Genomic DNA, 24826 nt, shown 5'->3' on the forward strand with positions numbered 1-24826 from the left:
CGGGGAGAGGCGCGATGCGGCCGCCAACACCCTTGAGTCGTCAGGGAGCAGTCCTCAGTGGGTCTCCGGGCAGATGTCTCCGCCGTGTCTGCTCTCATGCCCTCGCCGCCATTTTGGGGTCCGCAACTTCTCGCCTGGGTTCCACTTTCAAAGTCGAAATACTGCTGTGGGATGGCTCGGTGTCGTCCCCCGTGGGCCTCGGACCCTCCGCAGTGACGTCCAGTATCGGATGATATCGGTTACCTCGGGGTTCGATCAGATTTTCAGGATATTTTCCGGGATCGGGCACGGAGCTCCGAGCTCACGCTGCCTACCTCCTCGGCATCCAAGCCACGCCCCCTCTTGCTCTTTGCCCTATACATGGAGCCATTTGCTCAAAGGGTTAGGCAGAACCCCGACATCGTCGGAGTCAAGATGGGTGAATTCCATCACGCGATTAGCCTGTATGCAGATGATGTCATTCTGACATTAGATGACCCGCGTAGATCGCTACCGGCTTGCATTGCGGAATTGGACCTCTTCACCGAGGTAGCGGGCTTTAATGTGAACCTAGGGAAGTCAGCCGCCCTTGACATTTCGCTTGCTAGCGCCACCAGAGCGGAACTACAGAGGCTTTACCCTCTGAACTGGTCCAAGTACCGGATTCCATATCTAGGGATCTTGTTGGCGCCCTCCCTCCCGGCGATGGTCACGGCCAATTATGCGGCTTTGAGCACGAAAATCGGAGAGGAGCTAGGCCGGTGGGATAAAGGCACGTTGTCGCTGCTGGGCAGGGTGGCCGCGGTGAAGATGACCCTCCTGCCTCAGGTGCTTTACCTCTTTAGGGTGCTGCCGCTCCAGCCCCCCGCGGGGTGGCTCGCGGAGACCCAGTCGGCCATTGCACGGTTTGTATGGCAGGGCCGCCGACCGCGGATTAAGAGGAGCATCGCTACGCTGGCGCCCGACTCTGGAGGACTAGGGATACCGGACTTGCAGAACTATTTCCAGGCCGCCCAACTCCGCTATCTGGTGGAATGGAGCCGGTGGGAGTCTGATAAGCACTGGCTGTTCCAGGATCAGGCGGTGGCGGGTAGGACGCTACAAGAGGTACCATTCCTGAAGCGGGCTCATCGGCCCCCTAGCCTCTACGCATCTCTGGTGACGCGGGTCCCGCTTCGGACGTGGGACTCGGTGGCTATTAGGCATGAGCTTACTACCTTCCCCTCTCCCTTTACGCCGCTCATTGGCAATCCGGACTTCGCCCCCGGAATGGAGCACGGTGCTTATGAGCGCTGGCGGGCGGCCCGCTGCTGCACCTTGTACCATCTGTACAGCCCCGAGGGAGTTATCCCCTTCCAAGACTTGCGGCGGGATTACGGCCTCCCAGAGGCGGAGCGCATGAGATACATGCAGGCGCGCCACTGGGCACTACAACCCCAGGTGCGCGATACGGCAAACCGGGAGATCACGGTGTATGAGCGCTGGTTAATCACTCGCACGTCGGACGCTAAACTGATCTCAGATCTGTATAAAATGCTGCAACCCCCCTCCTTTCATATTCACAACCCCGGTCGGGAACGATGGGAGCGGGAGCTCGGGCGAGTGTTGAGCCACAAGGAATGGGACCACATCTCCTACCGCGCACGCCACTCGGCCTATCACACAGGTCTTACGGAGACCTTCACCAAAATCTCGACCTACTGGTACCGCACCCCGGAGAAACTGCACGAGATGGACAGGGCAATACCAGGGACATGCTGGCGCAACTGTGGCAATACTGGTACACTTACACACATACTGTGGGAATGCCCCCTTCTGGCTCCTTATTGGGAGGAGGTCCTGGGTGAGGTGGACAAATGTTTTGGGGTGGAGCTGCCGAGGTTCCCTGCCTATGTTCTACTGGGATTGCCAAACGGGTTGATGTATCCCCTCAGGTCCAGGAGGGGTAGACAGATTGCGATTGCTCTGGGGTCAGCGGTGCAAAACATCCTCATACATTGGCGTTCTACCACACTTCCCTCTGTAGTTGGCTGGTTGCATAGATTATTCCATGTCCTTGGAATGGAGAAGATGTCCTTAGTAGCCCTGGGAGACACTGATACTTTTGAGGAACTGTGGGCGCCCTTTCATAGCCTGTTGTGCTCTGAGTTTCGGGAGATCACCTGTCCCAGATATCTTAGGTTGTTACGGCTGACGCCGCCACCGGACCCGCCTGTCTGAACGGACGGGGCTGGCATTGTATAGCGGGATTATTGGAGGGACGATATGATGAGAGAGCTGATGGTAATGGCACAGTACAGGGGGTGGGTCGGGGTATGGTAGTTGGGGGGGTTCTGGATGGTTAGGTAGGTTTTTGGAGCGGGGATGTTTCTCCACCCTTCCCCCCCTTTCCCCCCCCCCCCCTATTTCTTTTCCTTGCTCCCCCCTATTTTTTTCTTCCTCTCCCTTCCCCCGTCCCTCCTTCCCTCCCCCCTCCCCCTCCCCCCTTGTTATTTGTTTGTGACCACAGGCGCGAAAGCTGTGTTCCCGAGTCGAATGAAGCCTATTGAACAGATGTAACTGCTTTGCTGTATCTGCTGTATCATGAGCACCAATTGTGCGGCTCCTGTGGTTTATCTTTTCTTGCCCTGTTGTTTCCTACCCCACCCTGCTTCAATAAAATACTTTAAACATAAAGTGTGCCCCTCTGCTCAAGCACAATCAAGGACAGTAGACTTTTTAATGCTGATATAAATTTAGCATGTGCTTGTTTTTAAAAAAAATGTATTAATAGATGATTATTTTATATATATTATTTGTGAATATTCCTTATATTAACATATTTTTCAAAGGAAAAACATACTTTTAAACTCCGCACTAAATGAAAAGTCAATCATTCACACATAGTTTCACAATATTAAAATTCCATTTATATTTATATTTGATTTATATTTATTATATTGTTTTGTAACCTATGAAATTGCCTATCTTTGAACTCCAATAAAAAATTATGACACAAAATTCCATTATCTATTTTTTACACAGCTGTCTGAAATGATCACTAAAATGCCCTTTGCATAACGAACTGAAATAAGAAAAGCACTTTTTAAATCGATGACATTAATCACATTCACACATAAGTAAACAGTTTTTAAAAAAAGGATTGCAGAAATATTTTCATTCTCAAAATAATTCATCAACAATAAAGCTTGTAAAAAACGGAAAACCTCCACTTTGATTCAATTTTCAACTGTGACAGCCATAGTTTTACACGCGTTGAGAAGAGAAAGGCTTCAGCAGAGTGGAAATACAAACCAACAGTGCCATCTACTTGCATAAAAAGGTAAATATATTCGGAACCTTTTTTAACAACATAAATTAAGATAACGTGCCACTTCGTTGTTACTTTGTTGTTCCGAAAAGTCGTGGTTCTGGACATCGTGGTATGAGATTCTTCGTTGTTCAGACTTCGTTGTTCAGGTAAGTCGTTGTTTGATGTTCGTTGTTTAGGATGTTTCCCCTTCACAGGGTAGGTTGCAGCCCGACACTTGGGCAGGCCACAGAAACAAAGGCTGACATCAAGCAAGCCCTAAACAATCTGCGACACGGCACATGCGCAGAGCAAGGGTCAGAACTTAATGATTTGCAGAAGGATCAATAATTTGGGCAGCAGGTAGGATGTGTTTATTTACTTTAAAATTATTTAAGGAGGCAACATTTTGGGGGGCGGAGCCCCCATGTCCATACCAAGAAACCACCCCTGACCACCTTTCATATATTGCCTTTTGGGACGGGGTATCGAAAAGCTATTCAGTTCATTTTCCAAATTCAGTTTGGGGCAAGTCAGGGGGAGAGATCCGGAGAGTCATAGATACTAGGGCATGGACTGAGAGGATCCTTGTACCTACTAGACGATGACACACGGGGAATACTGAGAGGGGGCAAAGAAGTAGTCAATGCACTATTGGGAGCTGTGGACATTTCATATATTTATTTTTTTTGCATGCTACTCTGGGCCCCAGAGTAGCATTCAAAACAGTTGCTGAATGTATTGATGCAGCTCCTCGGGTTAAAACCATGTTCAGAATATCCCTAATGCAGATGTTGTTGAGATGCAATCTGTTCTCTCTGTCTTCCAGCTTATCTGTCAACCATTAACATGGATTCTCCCATTGTATAGTCAGGTCAAATCACTCATGGGCCATTTCTGCTACAGAGACCTCCAGGTGGTTTACCACAAGTCGAGCTGTTGGACTGCATGGCCAAGGTCAGCCAGCGATTTTACAAAATCCTGTTGCACCTGGCTCATTTCATTTTTTTAAGTCAGCCAGTAGAGTCTTAATGTCCCACCTAGTTGGGATCGCCTCAGCGTTGCCTTTCAATTCAAACAGTGAGTGGGGGAGAACCCTCTCAGATGCAGAGGGGTCCCAGTGTCTGCCCCAGGCATAGGCATTTGAGAGTTTTGTAGCTCTTTTATGTAACAAGTCTTCTGCTCCCTGGTTCGAGAAGTCACCATCGGGTTTCTAGAACAGGCAACACCTCCCCAGTTGCTGCAAGGCTCTAACATTTCAATACACTATATGCTGGTGCAGCAATGTGATCTTCAATATTGGACCTCTACAGCTCTGGGTACCCCAACAACACCATCAGAGGAACCCGTGTCTACAGACCCCCCGGACCACGAGCACAGTTCAGCGACTCCATCACTGACCTCGTCAGCACACACGCCCTCCCCTCGACAGACTACATCCTCCTCGGGGACCTGAACTTCCACCTCGAGAACAACAACGACACCAACTCCCTCACCCTGATCGCCAACCTCGGACTCAGAAAACTCGTTGCTACACCCACCCACTCAGCCGGCCACACGCTTGACCCCATCTTCTCCGCAAGCTTCCACTTCTCCTTCAACCACAACACCGAGCTCCACTGGACCGATCACCGCTGCATCCACTTCACCTTCCGGAAACCCACCATGCACCACCGTACCCAACAGATGCCGTGCCGCTACTGGAGCAAAGTCACCGGAAAGCCATCTTTCCGCTACCCTTGCTCCAGGGCCCACCCGCAGATCTGAACGACCCAACACCGCCGCTCGCAACCTCAGACAGTGGATGAATGACTGTGCCAACACCCTTGCCCCGCTCAAGAATCCCTCCAATACCCACACCAGCAAGAAAAACAGCTGGTTCACCCAAGACCTCCAAGCCTCCAAGCAAACCTGCCGAAAACTTCCAAAACACTGGATCCGGGAACGAACACCGAAAAGCTACACAGCCCACATGAACGCCACCCGCAGACACCACCACCTCATCAGATCCGCCAAAAGGACCTAATTCAAAGACCACCTAGACAACAACACACACAACAGCAAAGAGCTCTTCAACATCGTAAAGGAACTCTCCAACCCCAGCTCCATCCCACCTTCACAAGACCTGTGCGACTCGCTGGCCACCTTCTTCCATCGCAAGATCGCAGACATCCACGACAGCTTCAATGCAGTCACCACCCCGGCAACCACTGAGACCCTCGCTCCCATGACCACCACCCGCACCAACCGCATGCTCGCCTGGACCAACATCAACGATGATGACACCATCAAGATCATGAACACCATCCCCTCCGGATCCCCGGAAGACCCCTGCCCACACCACATCTTCAACAAAGCCTGCAGCACAAACGCACCCCATATCCAAAAAATCATCAACATCTCCTTTGAGACAACGACCTTCCCGGAGAGCTGGAAGCGTGCAGAGATCAACACCTTTCTCAAGAAACCCAAGGCAGAGTCCAAGGACCTCAAGAACTTCTGCCCCATCTCCCTGCTCCCGTTCCCGGCGAAGGTCATCGAAAAGGCCGTCAACAAACAACTGACCAGCTTCCTCAAGGAGAACAGCACCCTGGACCCGTCCCAGTCCGGGTTCTGCAGCAACCATAGCACTGAAACTGCCCTCATCGCCGCCACCGATAACATCAGGACCCTGCTAGACAACGGATAAACCGCGGCCGTCATCCCCCTGGACTTATCAGCAGCCTTCGAAACGGTCTGCCACCTCACACTACGAACACGCCTCTACAACGCCAGAATCCAAGAGAAGGCCCTGTACTGGACCTCCTGCTTCCTCTCCGGCAGAACACAGAGTGTCTGCCTCCCCCCCTTCCGCTCCAAAGCCACCAGGATCATCTGCGGCATACCCCAAGGCTCATCCCTCAGCCCAACGTTGTTCAACGTCTACTTGGCAATGCTCCCCCACGTCGCATGACTGCACAACCTCAACATCATCTCCTATGCCGACGACACCCAGCTAATCCTCTCCCTCACCAAGGACCCCCACACCAACAAAACCAAACTCCACGAAGGAATGAAGGCCATCGCTGACTGGATGAGGAACAGCCGACTGAAGCTGAACTCGGACAAGACGGAGGTCTTCATCCTCGGATCCACCCCCTCGGTCCGGGATGACTCATGGTGGCCAACTGTACTAGGAACACCCCCAACACCCATTGACCATACACGCAACCTAGTGGTCATCCTCAACTCTACCCTCTCCATGACGAAGCAGGTCAATGCCGTCTCCTCCTCCTGCTTCAACACCCTCCTCCTGCTTCGCATGATCTTCAAGTGGATCCCAGCGAAACAAGAAGGACGTTCACCCAGGCCCTAGTCAGCAGTAGACTGGACTAAGGAAACGCACTCTACGCAGGAGCCCTGGCCAAACTCCTGAAACGGATTCAACGCATCCAGAACGCCTCTGCATGCCTGATCCTCGACATCCCTTGCCGCAGCCACATCACACCCCACCTGTGAGACCTGCTCTGGCTCCCTGTCAACAAAAGGATAACCTTCAAACTCCTCACCCACAAGGCACTCCACAATACCGGACCAACGTCCCTCAACAGCCGACTCAGCCTCTACACCCCCACCCGTCAGCTCCGCTCTGCAGACCGCGCCCTCGCCAGTCTCCCCCACATCTGAAGAGTGACCGCCGGCGGCAGATTATTCTCCCACCTCGCCCCGAAGACATGGAACACCCTCCCCATATGCCTACGGTGGACCGAAGACCTTCTGACTTTCAGAAGACTTCTCAAGACCTGGCTCTTCGAACAGTAGCATCTTCCCCCCAGTGCCTTGAGACCCTCACAAGTAAATAGCGCGCTTTACAAATGCTATGATTGATTGATTGGTTGATTGGGTACCATGCCCCATGGGGCCTGTAGTCAGCCTGAGTGACTGTGGCCTATATTAAAAGAATTTCTTCCCTCTGCCAAGGGGAAGTTAGTGCGAGTATAACACCACCAACATATGTGAGGCAACAAACAGGGCAGGGTGGAGCCGTGGACCCTTTGTCAAGAGGCCCTGCATCACTGGACATAGCTGGAACAGCAGGGCATGACCCTGGTGGTTCAACACCTGGCAGATTTTCTGAACCCAAGGGAGAATAAACCCAGCCGTCAATGCCTAGCAAATCACGAATGGCATCTCCAGTCGAGGTGGCGCAAGGTCTCTTTCTGCAGTGAAGAAAATATTGGTTGGGTCTGTTCATCTCCGAAGAGAACGCGTAATGTCAGCAGTTTTCCTTGCTGGAATTTCCACGGTGGCTATAGCTCGGCAACGCTTTTCATTGGAAGTGGAGCTCAGGCCTGTTGTACGCCTTTCTGCCCATACCCCTTCTGCCCAGATTTCTGAACAAGATCCAAAATGACCTGTCCCAAGCCATCCTTGTGACTCCAGACTGGGCAAGCAGAATCTGGTATCCAGAGTTTCTGAAAATGAGCATCGATCCTCCGACCAGGCTGCCCCTTTGGGAGGATCTTCTGTCGCAGCAGCAGGGGAGGGTCCTCCACTCAAACCTGTGAACCTCGATTGAGCGGTCACAGTTGATGGCTTTTGAACTTCTTACCAAAGTATAAAACGTTATTTTGGCAGCCAGGTGGCCTTCAATAAAACAGTGTATGCCTGTCGAAAACGTTCGTAACATTTTGTACAAAAAGGTCTAATGATCCTCCTTCTGCTTCTCTTTCTACTGTTCTTTTTATTCTTACCCTGGCCCAGCAGTGCTCTGCTTTGAGTACTCTTAAGGGTTATCTTTCTGCTCTATCCAGTTTTTGCAGCTACCAGACCAAACCTCTCTCTTTAAGTCTCCAATTGTACATATGTTTTTGAAAGGGCTGGGTCACTTGTTTCTACCCACACCCTTTGTCATTCCATAGTGGGACCTTAACTTGGTCCTCAATTTTCTTAAGGGAGCTCCCTTCGAGTTCATAACTGTCTCCTCTGGGTGCTTACCATCAAGACAGCCTTTCTGGTTGGAAGTACATCTGCCTGGAAGGTGAGTGAGTTGTAGGCACTATCATGTAAGCTCCCCTACATGATGTCTTTTGCAGATGAAGTGGTGCTTCGCAGCTGGGCTTTATTTCTTCAAAAGGTGGTGACCTCATTCCATCGGGTTCAATCTTTCATGCTGCCCACCTCTTTTTCTCCTCCACATCCCTCTAAAGATGAGGAGCACACCCACCACCTGGACCCAAAAAGAACATTGTTGTTCTACTTTGACCGCACAAAAGAGCAAACGAGTTCCCGGATTGATAACCAACTCTTTGTGGGGCACCTGAGAACTAAGAAGGGTCAAGCAGTGCAGAAAAGAACCATTTATCACTGGTCCATTCTCTGCATACAGATCTGCTACGCTTTGGCTAAGAAGCAACCCCGAGAGGGTTTAAGAGCCATTCCACCAGAGGAAAGGCTTCAACCACACCGTTGACTCGGGGTGTCCCAGTCCTTGACATCTGCCAGGCAGCGGAGTGGGCATCTCTGCACACATTTGCCAAGCACTACTGCCTGGACAGTCCGGTCCGCAGTGACGGGAATTTTGCCCATTGGGCCCTGCAGGACTTTCTAGTGTGAGGAGTTTGTTCACAGCCCACCGCTAGGAGATTATGGATTGGGTATCTATTCTAAGGTAAGGAATCTGCAGCTAGAAGTCTCTATCAGATTAACAAATTACTTACATTCGGCAACACATTATCTGGTAGAGATAATATCTATCCTTACAGACCTGCCAATGCCTCCCCACTCTGTGAACTTATTCATTAGGGACAGGGTTACTCCCTGTCTCAAGACCCTATTTTTGGCACACACTTACATCAATATTTTAATTGCTCTGCGCATCTTCCATGAAAAAGTGAAAAGTACTGATATTCGCACACCTGGGTGGTGCCTATATAAGGGACTGCAACGTCCTAACTGATGAACATGATGCAGACAATGTCACATAGAGCCGAATTGAGCCACCCGACAGCGCGCGCAAAGGGTATTGCGCAAACAAATGTTTCCGGATTCAGCCTGATGCCTGGGAAATGTTAAGGTAAGGAATCTGCCGATAGAATTCTCTATCAGAAATACGGTACTTAGGCCTGCAAGACCCCTGCAGGTTTGAGGGAAAAGCATGTCCCCCAGCTGGCGTCAGGATCTCAAAACTCCCTTGGTTGTCCCCTCAACTCATTAGGTCTGGATTCCTGTGTGTTCAAAGAGCTCCTACTGCTGGGAGCCATGCTGCATTACATCCTACAAGGGTAGCACCCCCCTCTTTCCAGCCAATTGCTAGTCTGAGTACTTGTCACAGGGTTTTGTTTCTGTCACCCTCAGGACATAGCACATCCCTCCCTTCCAGAGGTCCCTCCTGCTCCAAAGAGGATGCCATCTTTGACAACGCTAGGCCGGGAGGGGGAGGTCACCCCGAAATTCAGTTATTGCAGGCCAGGTGTATATTTAGCAGCTAACTATGGGTGCCGAAGAGCATCCCCCACCTCTCCAGTCAATTCAGGCTAGTCTTAACAGCAACAGACGGGCATCCGGCCGGGAAGCCCTCTGGTGGTCTGAACTTAGAAAGTACACGTCTACATAGATATATATATATTTTTATTTCATTATTAGTTCTCTAGCATTTAAAAAAATTACATTTAAAGTACCTATATCAAATTAATATACATTAACATTTAACTGACAAATATTTTAAATCCTTTTTAATAACTTGAACTTATTAAAATGTCTCTATATTTTACTATAGGAGATCTCAGCCCCAATGCGGAGAAATCTGCTAAGTAAATGTAAAAAATTGATACTTGTATAGCGCACTACTCACCCACAAGGGTCTCAAGGCGCTTGTACGAATACCGCTGTGGAACCCATCCTGGCTTTCCCTGTGAGGCGTCCACTCCTGGGCACCACCAAGGTGGAGGCCAGGCATCCTTAGCGTTGTGGGGGCCGTTGTGGAGATTAAGCAAGCTATTGCCCAGAGTTGCAGAATGGGACTCTATGATTGGAATAGGCACGAGGCGAGAATTATCAGGTCTGTGGAATTTTGAGCCCAAGACCCGCTGAGGCGTGGAATTGAACCCTGGTCGCGGGCTAGATCTCTGCATCAGGGTCTGCCGCTCTATTCATTGAGCCACACTTCTCTACTAAATGTGCAGGACGTCAAATATGGACATGAAGTCACTACCCGTAGTAACTTTACGTCATATATGATGGTGGCTGACTTTAATCCATTTTAGGACAGGGCAACATGTATGTCTGTGCTTTTGACCAGCTTTACACTAGCAAATGGAGAATATCAAAAAGTAGTAAAGTTATTCAAAAGTTTAAGGGTAAATTTAGACATGTAGATTTACTCACACAAAAACGTACTTAGATGAATAGGTCCCAGTGTGACTTAAAGTAACTATGGCATACATTTTTGAAATCTTTAATTTGCCATCATAACATTTTGCTACCTTCATAATCCATACTCAACACTTGATAGGACAATTTTCAGAACAATGGGAAGAACAATATTCAAATTCTTATCTATTTAATGTAAAAACTAGGCAGGCTTTTCCTGAGCAACTAACACCTGGCACTATCATTTAATCATCTAATGCCAACAGTCACTTATTAAACTTTGTATAAAATTGAAAATATAAAGAAACATATATTCATAAATGTTCAAACTTACCCCAGCACCCTGTTCTATCCAATAGCTTAACCACCAATTACTGAAGACAGAGATGCCGATCATTAACATGAAGAGTAAGATAACTAAAATTGCCACTATGTATCCTACAAAAGAAATACATTCGTATTAGTAACACATTGAAACTTTATGCCCAACATAAACACACAGGGCCTGATTCACAGAAGTAATCTGAGACAGATTCCTAAACTTACTACTTTTGGTATTCACAGAATGCACTTCCTACTTTTGGTTAAACTTACTAGTTTTTGTTAAACTTACTACTTTTGGTATTCACAGAAGGCATTTAGTAGTAGTAAACTAACTTTACTACTACTAAATGCCTTCTGTGAATACCAAAAGTAGTAAGTGTAACCAAAAGTGGTATATTTAACCAATAGTAGTAAGTGAAATCTGTGAATACTAAAAGTAGTAAGTGCCTTCTGTGATTACCAAAAGTAGTAAGTTTAGGATTTTGTCTCAGATTAGTTCTGTGAATCAGGCCCTAAGTATTTAGTTTTCATTAACTTTATTTTGGTGCAGACAGAAAGTGATTTATTTTGATGACGAGGGGGAAATTAGGTCAAAACAGAGTCATTGTACAATAATTACCAAATAATTGTACTACAAACAAAAACATTTACACAAATCTTTGTGTCTGACTGCATTTCTGATGAGAAAATAATGTTTACTTTGGTTGAAGCAATGTATTTACCTCTCAGTATTTGTCAGAGCAGCCCTATCATGCCATAGTACAATCAGAAATGAAACTTTCCTGCCTGTCCAAGGATGATGACTGTTATAGTGTTGAGAGGTCTTTATGTAACATGATGGAGAATCAAGTTACTGAATACATGGTAGGTAGTTGAATGGTTCACTGACATATCATCAACAACATTAATATTGTGCTACGAACATATTGAGTCAAAACTATCGACCCCAAAAAATCCATTTCCTCTACGTGTAGTGTAAATAACAAAGATATTGAGAAAAAAAGCATTGTACCTAATATCGTATATAATATATATATATATATACATAAATAATAAACATTAAATATGTTAAAAAGGAACAGTAATATAAATTTCACTTAATTTGAAAATAAATATAACTATTATACTTATTTAAACAAAATTAAACTCACTTTCATATTAAAATATACTTGTAATTAAGGAAACAGCCTTTGAAATTAGGTTTTTACCTCGTTGTGCCATTACCACACATTTTTTAGCACGCATATTTTTACAGCGAATATACATTTACAACGCATGCCAATACCATGCATTGAAGGGGACTTGGAGGGGTGGGGGGTCTCCCACTACAAATACATTGTTTTTAAATCTAAAAAAATGCGTGGTATTGGCATGCGTATTAAATGCATATTGGTGGTAAAAGCATGCGCGCTAATAAATGCGTGGCAAAGGCATACGAAGTAATTGCCTGCGTTGTACCGTCGTACGACCATTTAATTACATTTTTTTAATTAAAAAATATTATTGAAACAAATACATTTCATTTAAATAATTTACTGCGTTTTTTTCAAATATTATAATATAAAATATAGAATTATATATATATATATATATATATATATATATATATATATATATATATATATATATATATATATATATATATATATATATATATATATATATAAATTTCCCCATTTTTGCCTTGAAGCCGCCGCTCTCAAACATGACGGGTGCTGCGACTCATGAGGGTGATCCAACGTTCGACTTGTTTCTCTCCCCAAAGGAACGTCACACACTCTGGATTTTTTTGTTGGTAACATAATTTTATTAAGGGCACGACCAAGAAACTGATAGACGTGTTTCGGCCTACTGTCCTTTGTTAATGTCAACGTTCATTCACCATTTTTTTCATTATATACAACAGCACAACTACTGGACGGAGAAGTGCTATGAGTGGAAAGCTGGCTCTGTATATATGATACCAAAGTAAGGTATAGTGTGCACAGAGTCCAGGGAGTACCCCGAGGTATAGCAGAGGCTACATTTGGCACGTACCCACAGCTCTTTGTGGTAGTGTGGGAGAGCAGTTTTGCTTATCCAGATTGTGTGTTAAGCATTTATTGTATTCACTCAATCAAGCCTGATGGCACACACTTAGAGACAAAATCCAGACCAATTGGGTAAGTATATAAAAGGTATACTTTTGTTTTATTTCTAGAACCAAGCAGGTAGGTAAAATGTACTTTAGATTGTAAACCTTTACACAGAAATGCAATTGGGAATGGATTTGTAATTGGTACAGGTTGGTATGGTTTCAAAATGCAGATTAAATTACACAGAAATTACTTTTAGAATACTCTTTGATTACTTTCAGATTATATTGACTGCTGGGTGTGGTATGCCTAGATACCACACCGAGGGATCTCACAATAAAAGGTGAGCAAGAATTTTCTTGGCTTAAGTTATAGTGACTTGTTCCTCCATACAAAACAACAGCTTAACACTTACAACATTTTAGGCCCAAAAACTAATAACATGGATTCCTATGGGAGAAAAATGGTTATCGGTTTCACAGGTGAGCAAACGTCTCATGAATGGGAGTTTGGGGGTTAGGACCAACGATCCCAAGGTCTAAGTAGGCACTCAAGTTGTAACACCAGTGGCACTGGGGCGGACAATGGCAGAGTGCAGGGGCCCAATGTTAGCTAATGGGGCCTTCAGTTAGGGACTGCTTACGAACAGGCCACTCGAGTGTGGGATCAAAGCTCCTGGGGTTGAGGTCAGCACTGCAGGGGCCAATGATAAACACAGGAGCTGCTTCACCAGCCTAACTGGGGCGGCCAGGTCCAGGATGCCAAGAAAACGTTGGGGACCCTGTGGTTTCCAATTGAGCCATTCTGTTCGGTAAAGTTGCTGCAGGCTCGGGCAGGGAGACTTCCTGAAGGTGACCACAGGCTGGAGAGGTAAGTTAGGGTCTTGGAGGATGCCTGGACACCATTGGTTGGACGAACCAACACAGTGGGACATCTGGTGCAGTGGTGTCTTCTGGCATCGGGTTTCTTTACCAGCTCTAGTCATGGTCGGGAGGAACCTTTCAGCTTGAGGTTGCAGGCGTTGTCCCGAAGCTTGAGGGAGGTCAGGGATCACCAAACCCCAGGTCAGGATTGCCTGGGAGACCTCCTCGTGTTGTTGGGCCACTCAAACTCGGGCTGTGTGCGTCTGGCGCAGAGTAGTGCAGAATCGCAGAGTCGCCTTGATCTGAATTCTGTGGTTAAATCTTGACTTGAGCAAATTCAGTGCTCACTAGAGACTGTAAGGTGAGTGCAGGGCAGGTCCTCTGGGATCTGGGGGCTGCTGGCCACACCGGTTTCTTTGCTGTAGGCTGGTCGGGGTGGGAACAGGCTGGTAGGGCTGGGGCCAAAGCATTTGGCGTCCTCTTCTTCCTGGGTCAGCACAGCTATTCAGTCCTTCTTTCTTCTTTGAATATAAGGAGGCAAGGTTCAGGGTTGCGCCTAAATAAAACATTTTTTAAAAGGGTGTGTAGGTCAGGTTCAATGAGACCCTTCCTTCGGGTGGTACATCCTCTTTTATGCCACCCTCTAGTGGGAGGTGGCATGAACCTCTCCCTAATTGGTGGGGTCCCCTCATCCTTAAGATGAAGGGGGCTGAGATGTGTGCTTCAACTCACCTCCCCTACCCCAAGGGTGGGGTTGGCAAAGGTGGGCAGACCTCTTCTCCTAGCTTGGTTTTCCCATCGATTCCCTTGCCCAAAGTGGTGCGCAGAACTGGTAGGAGCAAGTTCCTTGGGGCTCCAAAAGGCAGGGACAGCTTCCAAAGACAGCAGGCCTTTAAAGTTTCTCCTTTGTGGACCCAGCCCATCCTGGGAGAATAGGGATGACACCTCTGCCCAGGATGGGCGTTGTTTCTGGACCCAGAGTGTGGATGCTTTCTACCCAGGGGTCCAGAAACCTGTCTGGTTATGGCCAATGGCAGGCAGCCATTCAGGAACCACACCAGGGCTGGTCGCTTTTCAGGGGGCATCTCTAAGATTCCCTCTGAGTCCATTTTACGGTAATTCCCACATTGGCATCAGTGTGGTTCTAATGTGCTGAGAAGTTTGCTACTAAACTTACCAGGTTTTAGTAAAGTCATTATGGAACTGTGGAGTTCGTAATGATCAACTCCCAGACAATATACTCTGCATGACTTTACTATACTTATAATATTTAAGAGTGGACTTCGACATTGTAGAGGGCTCATGCCAGTGTACCCTAACCTGAGGGCTAGGGTACCCTGCTAGAGGGGTGGCTTACCTGGGCCGCAGGCAGTGGGTTGCAGGCATGGCGCACAGGGATGTGTGCCATGTCAACTCTTTTCTGTGCTCAAAAACACGCAGCCTGCAATGGCAATGCATTAGCGTTTAGGTGCAGGGCCTCTAAGGGTCGCACAATAAGTGTTGCAGCCATTATTGGCCTTCCCTGATCACAGTGCCATTGGCGTCTATGGCAGTTTTTACAAGGGGCCTACCTGTGGCCAGAGATGTGCCAAATGGGGGTCAAAAAGGTACAATTTTGGGGAACAACACAGGCCCTGGGAACCTGATTGGCAGGGACCCAGTGCACATCCAGTCAGATTGCATCAGATGTAGGGCAAAAAGTGTGGGCTAATCATGCAAAAAGGGGCACTTTCCTACACTATGGAAACAGACAATAGGCCTCAAAACGTCTCTGAACAATGTGCATAACACTGGGGTGGCCATCTGAGACTGCATTCACAGATTAACTGTATCAAGTCTCAGATCATCTTGCATTTAATGTTCTGATCACGGGGTCTGATATTATGTTTTCAAAAAAGGTTGATCCACTGCATTAAAAATATATATTTCTCTGAATATTTCATAAATATCACATTTAAAACTTTGTATTGTAAAAAACAAATTACAAATGACAGTTGAAACTGATTTATTTTTTAAACACAAGGTATTGCAGCTTATAATTGCACTTGCTCTGTTAAAACAATTAAATGGATTATACCCAACGATACTGATTAATATATTTCTACGTTTCTCATGGTAATCACAAATACAACCAGTCAAATCAATGATGACCGGCATACAGAAAGATTATTGATATGTCATGATTGTCCTTCAGAGAATATGTCAGTATTAGAGATCTAAATAACCTTAAACATTTATTGGGACCTGAATGAGCTTAGGATATCTTCAAGGGCTACCATTGAAAGTGCCTGTGATAGAAATAACGTGACTAAGTGTTTCTGCCAACCTTTGCATTTATTATGCCCTGAATGGGCTTTGGATACCGGCGGCCATGAAAAGCGTTTGTGCCTACTAATGAAGTGACTATGTGCTTCGTGTAAACTGGTGTATTAAAAGTTCCTATTCCTTAAAATCCCAGAATATAAACAGAGGTTAATCATGCCTCTAAGAACAAACCTCTCAGCCTATGTGTGTCCACAGCTCTTCATCGCTATTCAGACCCCACAGGGCTTGCGTTCTCACTTCAATAATATATATGGATTCAATTAATCTGAGAGCCCTGGCTATGTCTCCTCCCTTCTCTTTTGCTAGTACTTGGTCTACACAGAAAAAGCACAAGAGACTGCTGTCACTCTTGTTCTGCAGCAAAATATCTCGCCACCAGGTATGACTCATCCTTCTTGGTTATTGCCCGGGTATGTTCTAACGCCCTCTTCTTCACTGGGTGCACTGTGCTGCCTACATACCTCTTATCTCATGGGCATAACATACAACAAAGCTTGAGTTGCAATTTAAGAGCTTAGTGATCTGTTACACTTTCTTAGCACCTGGGACTTCAAACTCCTTGATATTCTTACTTTTTCTACATGCTTTGCATCTAATGCAAGAAAAGAAACCAACCATCTTCGATTTTTTTACAGTTTTTTCAGTGCAGTGGCTGTGCACAAATAGACCTTTCAATGAGGTGCTTTTTCTATTGGTATTACTTGATGTGGCAGGCAAAGAGGAACCCATAATGGGATTTGCCTGTAGACTACCTCAATGTTTTCTCACTGCATTGGTAATCTCATTGGAACCTGCTGAAAAATTCAAATTAATCTCGTTACTGATTCGCCTTCCTTCTCTTTAGATTTGGGGATCAGTAATTTCTGCCTATCCAATGCCTGAACCTTTCTAGCTGCTTGCCTTAGAACATTCCTGGAGTACCCTCTTTTTACAAATCTATTGATAGCCTCTTCATCTTCCTGTTTAAAGCTCTGCAGTGTGGAGCAGTTGCGTTTAAGATGCAGCAGTTTTCCATATGGAATGCTGTTTACCAGGCTACTTGGGTGTTGACTTATTGCATGCAATGTCAAATTGCTTGCTGTGGGTTTTTTAAATAACATAATGTGGAGGTGTTTATTTTCCACATACATCAACAGATCTAAGAAGGTTACTTCTATGCTATTGATGCTGCTCATGAACTGCAGGTTAAGATTGTAGTCATTCAAAACTGCTATGTTTTTTTCAGCATTTTCTTGAGATCCCTTCCATATGATGAATAAATAATCAATATATCCGACCCAAAGACCACCTTTTCCACCCACTGGTCACTGGGATTCCCCCAGGCCGCATGCTTCTCCCACTAGCCGATGAATACATATGCGTAGCTGGGAGCAAAGCATGTGACCGTTGCGGTACATTGTTTTTGTAAATGCAGCTCCCCAGAGAACAAAAAAATATTGTTGTTAAGACAGAGAGATATCGTTTGCAGCATCATCATGCTATGTTCTTGAAACTTTAGGGGTTTCCCTTTCAAAAAAGACTCCACTGCTAATAGCCCCTGCTGATACAAAATACATGTGTACAGACTTGCAATGACCACCGTAACAAGCAGAACGTTCTCCTCCCACATGCTGTTCTGAATTGTTCAGTCATATTTGCAATATAAAAAAATTAAGTCCTTGACAAATGGAAACAAAATTGAATCAACAAAAACAGATGCATTCTCAAGCAAGCTCCCTTTTTGATGAAACAATAGGACGTCCTAGAGGTCTCTCACTATTCTTAGGGATCTTTGGTATGCAATAGAACTCAGGGACCACTGGACAGTCAACCAATATATTCCTACTGGTCTAGGACACCTCTGTCCCGCAAGCCAATAATCAGATTGTAAAATGCCTGGATACTATACTTCTACTTTGTGATGGGCTTATAACATTGTTCATCACTTGGCGCCCGATTACGAGTCTGGCGGTCCCGGACCGCCAGAATCGCGGGAGTGCGGCAGTGGTGGTCTCACAATCACCTTATTATGATTAGGTGGATCGGACCACCTTATCCTGCTGCAGCCACCCGAAAAACTGCCTTTCTGTGGTAGTGTTGCAGCGGTCAGGAGGCCGTAATATGCTTGACAGGACCGCTGAGGTCCCGTCACGCATATTACAAGTTTCCTCTCCAATGGTGGTGTCAATGAGGTTCAAATTCCATGAACACAGTGGGGGAGAGGAAACTGATGCCTCACATCCTGTGGATGCATGCAGGGGGTCACAACATGTGCCCCCTTGTGTACATGCACACCAGTTCCTGCATGGCATGGACTTAACAATCCATTCCCATTGTTGTGCCTATTTTCAGGACATCAGCATGGGAACTCCCAAAACAAAGCCTACCAGACAGGAGCAAACTCCCAATCTTGCTGGTGCCTGACCATGGCTGTGGTGGTGCAGTGGCAGACTGGACCCCCGGGTCGCACTGCTAGAATCGTAATCACGCCCTCAGCTGTCTAAGAGCTTCCTCAAGGAACCTAGGCTTATTTTGCAACACATTTCCTCCTTTATCCAAAGGTTTCATAATCAGAATTGCTTTTCAAAGTCAGCACTGCTTGTCACTGTGCTGTAGTTAAATTGTATTGACTCTTGAAAGACCTCTGTCTAATAGCTGTTCGCAATTTGTCCAATTCCCGAATGATCATCTCATGGAAACTATTGATTGAATCAAATTAAATTTGGGGTATGCACCTTGATTTTGCTTTGAATTGACTTTTGCAGCGTACAAACTGAGCAAAACACTCCAATTCATGCAATGCCTGTAGTGATTCCAAATCATGACCTGTTAAGATATCAGTGGATTCCGTTGGGGCCAAGGGCTCTATTATCTTACATTTGGGATTAGACATGTGAATTTTCCTCAGTATTAATTTCCTAATAAACTGGCATAGATCCATGTGTGTTTGAGTATAATCCCATCCTCATGTTAGACAAAAACTAAGTACCATTTGTAATACTCCTTCTTCGACTGGTGATTGTGTTCTGTCTGATAGATTGATTCTCTTGATTTACTTGGGATAGCCTACCCTATTGCTTCTGGTTATTCTTTGTGGGCTGGCTGTGTTTTGTTCCTTTTTGGCCCTCTTCTGACTTTTATATATATGCACACATACATATACCCAAACACCAATTTAATTACATATACAAAAGTAAACAATTTCAAAATGTAAATTTACAAAAAATATATTACATATTAAAAACATTACTTATTAAATATATTATAATATTAACTACACAAAAACATAATAATATAAATGTAATTGATATAAACTAACCTATAACATTTTACAAATAATGCATATAGTAAACTTTATTTAAAAAGTAGGGAAATCATTGGACTCAGGAAACTTACAAACTACTATTCCTACTATAATAAATACAGTAGGGAAAGCATTGGATTGTGCAGTGGTACAATGTACTTTTCCGAATACACTATGTATTTATTACAATCTTTAATAAATACTATAAATTAATAAACATGTTATTATTCTAATTAAAATATAACATGATATTCCCCAAAATATAACAACAAATAAATATATTATTCAAAATGTAAATGCACAATTAACACATAACATGATAAAAAACATAAAAGACAAAAATATTAAATGAATTTTACATTTGTTATACTTCCTACCCTATACCTTTACGAAACTACAAAACACACACCTAAAATTTATTTTTTTAATTATAATATTTACACATTTTACATAATTAATAATTAAAATATTAATAATAATTACCTAAAAGTAAAATGATTATATTGAATTACCTGCCCACCCTTTATCCTTACAAAACCAACAACCTGCACCTCACATATACATCAAAAATGTTAATTACATCATTTACATACTTATCAATTAAACAAATATTATTAGTTAACTAATAACAAATTAATTGTATTTAATAAATTTGCCCGCTTTGCTCTTACAAATACAACTCACATCTAATATATAACACAAACAATATCTTAACTACACAATTTAGGTCATTATCAATGAAATACATATTATAAATTAATATCAATTATTAAATATTATAATTAATTTCCTGCATTCTCTTTACCCATACAAAAGCAGCAAACTACATCAAATAACAAAAACTAATTTACTTTCCACTTTATACCCCTTCAAATTTCAGAAACCAAACATAAAACTTAAATTTAAAAAGATGGAATTACACAGTTAACACAAATTATATTAATATCACTTAAACAGTAATTATTAATACATTATAATTAATTTATTACCCACGTTGTACCCCTATAAACCCAACAATCCACAACGGTTCTGGAAATGACAAAACAACTATTAAATTAAGTTTAAAAATTATAAAAAATTTGAAAACTATATTATGAAAACATTAACAATATGTATACAATCAATTTATTACATATTCAATTAATATATATGGTAAAATACATCTAAATAATAAAAAATCAATATCCTTAACAACAATATTTTTAACATTGATATTAACAACATGGATATTTTTGGAATTGATATTATCACTTAATATATTTTTAACAACAATATTACAGCATTGGATACAACATAAATCCTTTGAAGGTCTCTGGATGATATCCATTACCTAGATGGCATATATTGATTGGGAATACCACAGGAAAATCTATGTCTAACCCGGCTCAAATTCTCTGGGAACTAGGCTATTAAGGCATTTATGAATTGGACTATACGTTCACAAAGTCCACCCTCCTTTTTACTGGCAGTGGAAGTCAATCAATCAATCATGGGTTTGGTAAGTGCAGGGACTCACCCAAGCGGGTCTCAAGGCGTTGGGGGGGGTCCAGGTCCCAGGTGTTCACAGCGATCCGTTGAAGAGCCAGGTCTTGAGGACCTTTGTGATCTTGGAGAGTGTAGGCGTCTGTCTGAGGTGGAGTGGGTGAGTATTCAGTGCCTTGGCCACTAGGAAGGAGAAGACCTCCTCTTCTGGTCTTCTTGATGCAAGGCACCTTTGGGGTGCGTAGAAAGAGAGGCGGTTGTTCATGCATGCTGGTCCAGTGTTGTGGAGGGCTTTCTGGGCGTGGGTGAGAAGCTTGAAGGTGATTCTCTTCTCAATGGGGAGCCAAAGTAGTGTCCGCAGGTGTTGGGTGATGTTGCAGTCTAGCAGTAGGTTGTCTGGCGGCGGCGTTCTGGAGTTTGCAGGTTAGATTCTCGTTGTTTCCTGCATAGAGAGCGCTGACGTAGTTGACTCTGCTGCTGATGAGGGAGATCCATTTAAAGGTTTTTCATAGGAGCCTGAGGGTGTGGAAGCAGGACGATGAGACAGCGTCGATTTGGTAGTACATTTTGAGTTGATAGTCCAGGCTCATTTCTAGGTTGTGTGCGTGGACCGTGGGGGAGGGCAAGTTCCCGAGGTCAGGGGGCACCAGGTGTCTTTTCCGGAGTTGGGGTGTGGGCCCATGATAAGTACTTTGTCTGTGTTGAGTGGTAGGCAGCTGTTCTTCATCCACTTGGCAAATGCCTCCATTCCCCCTTGAAAGGTGTGTTTGGAGATTTTAGGTTTGTTGGATAGGGAGAGGATGAGTTGGATGTCTTCTGCGTAATATACAACGTTAAGTTCATACGATTTGATGATGAGGGCGAGCAGGGCCAATGAGACGTTGAACATGGTGGGGCTGCTGGAGGATCCTTGGGGAACTCCGCAGGTGGTTGGTGTGGAATCTGAGAGTAAGGGTGGGAGTTTGACCCGCTGTGTTCTGCCGGAGAGGAATGATGGGATCCAGTCGAGGGCTTTGTTCTGAATCCCTGCGTTATTGAGTCTGTGGGCTAGGGTGCGGTGAGAGGCTGTGTTGAAGGCTGCAGAGAGGTCCAGGAAGATAAGGGCCATGGTCTTCCCTTTGTTGAGGAGAGAGTGGAGGTCTTCTGTTGCCGCGAGGAGGGCGGTTTTGGTGCTGAGGTTTTTCCTGAAGCCGGATTGGGAGGTGTTGAGGATGTTGTTTTCTTCAATGAAGAAGGCGAGCTGGCCGTTGATTGCTTTTTAGATTACTTTTGCTGGAAACAGGAGTAAAGAGATAGGTCGGAAATGTTTGAGGTCGTGGGGTCCGCCTAGGGTTTCTTCAGGAGAGGGTTGATTGTGGCATGTTTCCAGTCATCAGGGTAGGAGGCGGTCTCAAAGGAGTGGTTGATGATTAGGCGACGCTTGGGCGATGATGTCGACAGATCTGTGGTATATGTCGTGGGGGCAGGGGTCTGTGGGGACCCCGGGTGGATTGACTTCATGGTCTTCAGGATGTCCTCGGTGGGGAGAGCGGTCCAGATGTCAAGGGCGGCCTGCCTGGTGTCTGGTGCGGGAGATACAGGTGCCGCATGTTGGTTGTCATCGTCGAAGTTTTCGTAGATGTACTTGATGTTGTGGTGGAAGAAGGCACTGAGTTTGTTGCAGAGGTCCTGGGACGGGGGATGTCTATACTCTCACTGTTGGGTTGGGCAAATTATTTGATGATGCTGAATAGTTCCTTGCTGTTGTGTGAGTGGGTGGAGATTCTGTCCTGGAGTGCTTTCTTCCCTGTGTTTCTGGAGCAGTTGTCATGGTCAGCTGTTGTTTTGAAGTTTCTCCAGACCTTTTGGTCTATCTGGATTCTCGGAGTTCGCTGGACAACCAGCTGACTTTCTTGGCATCTGTGGTGGTTGGGTTGGGGCTGCTGAGTGAGGCAGTGAACTGCTTGTCGGAGATCTTGTTCCAATTCCTGCATGGGAGCTGGTGTGGAGGTTTGTGGGTGATGGTTGTTCTGAAGGTGAAGTGGATGCAGCGATGGTCCGACCATGGGAGTTCAGATGTGTGGATGAAGGTGTTGGAGTTTGCAGCTGTGAAGATGCGGTCGAGGATGTGTCCTGCTGAGTGCGTGGGTTCTGGTACAATCTTTTCGAGTCCGATGTCGAGGAGGTTGTTCAAGAGAGAGCTGGACCTTGCGTCTTGGAGGTTTTCAAGGTGGAAGTTGAGGTCTCCCATCAAGATGTAGTTGGTGGAGGTGATGGCTTGCGGGGTGATGATGTCGGTCCTGGAGTCGGTGATGGGTGCCCCGGGTCTGGGGGTCTGCAGATGAAGGTGCCCTGGAGGGTGGTGGTCGGCCGATCTGTATCTTGAAGTGAAGGTGTTCCATCAGGTCAGTGGGCCTGTCAGTGTGCGTACTCAGTCGGAAGTTGGATTTGTGGGCGATGGCGATGCCTCCATCGGGGCACTTGGGTGGTCCTTCCAGGTGATCATGTACCCTTCAAGCTTGACTTTGGGCTTGCCTTTGGTGCAATACACCAGCGGTGCGGCCGCACAGCAGCCACCATTAAGTAAGGGTCAGGGGGAGGGCAGGACATCAGGGAGCGGGAACACGTGGGATGGGCCGAGGGGGAAACAGTGGCAGAATGAGAGAAATGTTCCATGTGTTGTGTTTTGTGTGCGTGTGTGTCCAGGGGTGAATAGAGGGACATGTAAGGGACATAGTGGAGAAGTGTGGCTCACTGATTAGAGGAGGCAGACCTGGAAGCAGAGGTCAGCCCGGGACCAGGGTTCAATTCCCGGCTCGGCGGGGTCTTGAGTCCTAAAATGTCCATGGACTCGACAATTCTCGCTCCGGTGCCTACTCGATTCACGGGTTCACACTCTGCGACTCTGGGCAATAGCTTGCTTAATCTCCACAACGGCCCCTCGCGGCGGGATGCCTGGCTTTCACCTTGCGGATACCCTGCCGGGGTTATCTCAAAGGGGAATACCAGGACGGGTTCCCTGAGCAAGCGCTTGGAAACCGCTCGGTGATTTGCGCTATATAAATTCCTGTACATTTACATTTACATGTAAGGATGTATGTGCAAGAGAGAGTGAACAGAGGGCACTGGAGAGGGACGAGATGAAATGTGCAGATGAAGGATTTCAGAAAGATGAGGGTAGAAAATGGCTTGAAAGAGACAGCAGCCAAAAGTGGTGTGAAGGGAAAATCAGGAGTAAACTGAGACCCTAGTAATGATTAATTCACAGTCTCATATTATCCAAAAAGAAACAATTTCAACACAACAAAATGACTGTTACTCATTTATCCTATAGAGCTAAAAAGGACTGGTCAAACCAAATAGGTCAGTTTTAGTTTCATATGTCTGGATGCAATATCAGAAAAATTCACAGTGAGGTGCCAAAATACTTGTCATGTGGCACGCTATGGCAAGCACTGAATTTTATTTTACATGTTTACGCCACGCCATTAGAGACTTAGGCCACACTTCTTGGAAAGGAATCCCTGTTACGGTTCTTCTGCAATACCCCTTTTAGAGCCCCTAATGTTTTTTCATCCTACTTGAAGCCCCGTTCTTGCCTCCACCCGTGTCTCTTTTGGCCTGCTGAAGGAGCGTTTCCCTACACATTGTGCCCGCTCTATCTGTAGTTTTGAGACTCAGAAGTCTCAGGGAGAGGCGAGGTGGCCAGGAGCATATGAAGAAACAATAAGTTGTTCCAGGACACAGGTGATGGTGACAGAACAGGTTCTACACGGCTTCCCCTTCTTTGCTTTGACCCTGCGCCCGTCCCCTCTCTCTACCAAGACTCTGTGATCTCAGGTGCTCAGCCAAGGTCCACAGCATTCTGTTTTTACCT

The 24826-nt window shown here is 45.5% G+C and overlaps 1 protein-coding gene across 3 annotated transcripts in view; it reads right to left on the reverse strand.

The window, feature by feature from the left end:
• The window catches only part of LOC147677801 (ATP-binding cassette sub-family C member 12-like), a 954180-nt gene that overhangs the window by 384793 nt on the left and 544561 nt on the right, over window positions 1-24826 (reverse strand). For all 3 annotated transcript variants that reach the window (XM_086945451.1, XM_086945452.1, XM_086945453.1), the window contains exon 20: window positions 10953-11056. In XM_086945451.1, the coding sequence (XP_086801577.1) occupies window positions 10953-11056 (104 nt within the window). The remainder of the gene's footprint in view (window positions 1-10952; window positions 11057-24826) is intronic.

Source organism: Lissotriton vulgaris, chromosome 12 (assembly GCF_964263255.1).
Source record: "Lissotriton vulgaris chromosome 12, aLisVul1.2, whole genome shotgun sequence".
NCBI lineage: Eukaryota > Metazoa > Chordata > Amphibia > Caudata > Salamandridae > Lissotriton > Lissotriton vulgaris.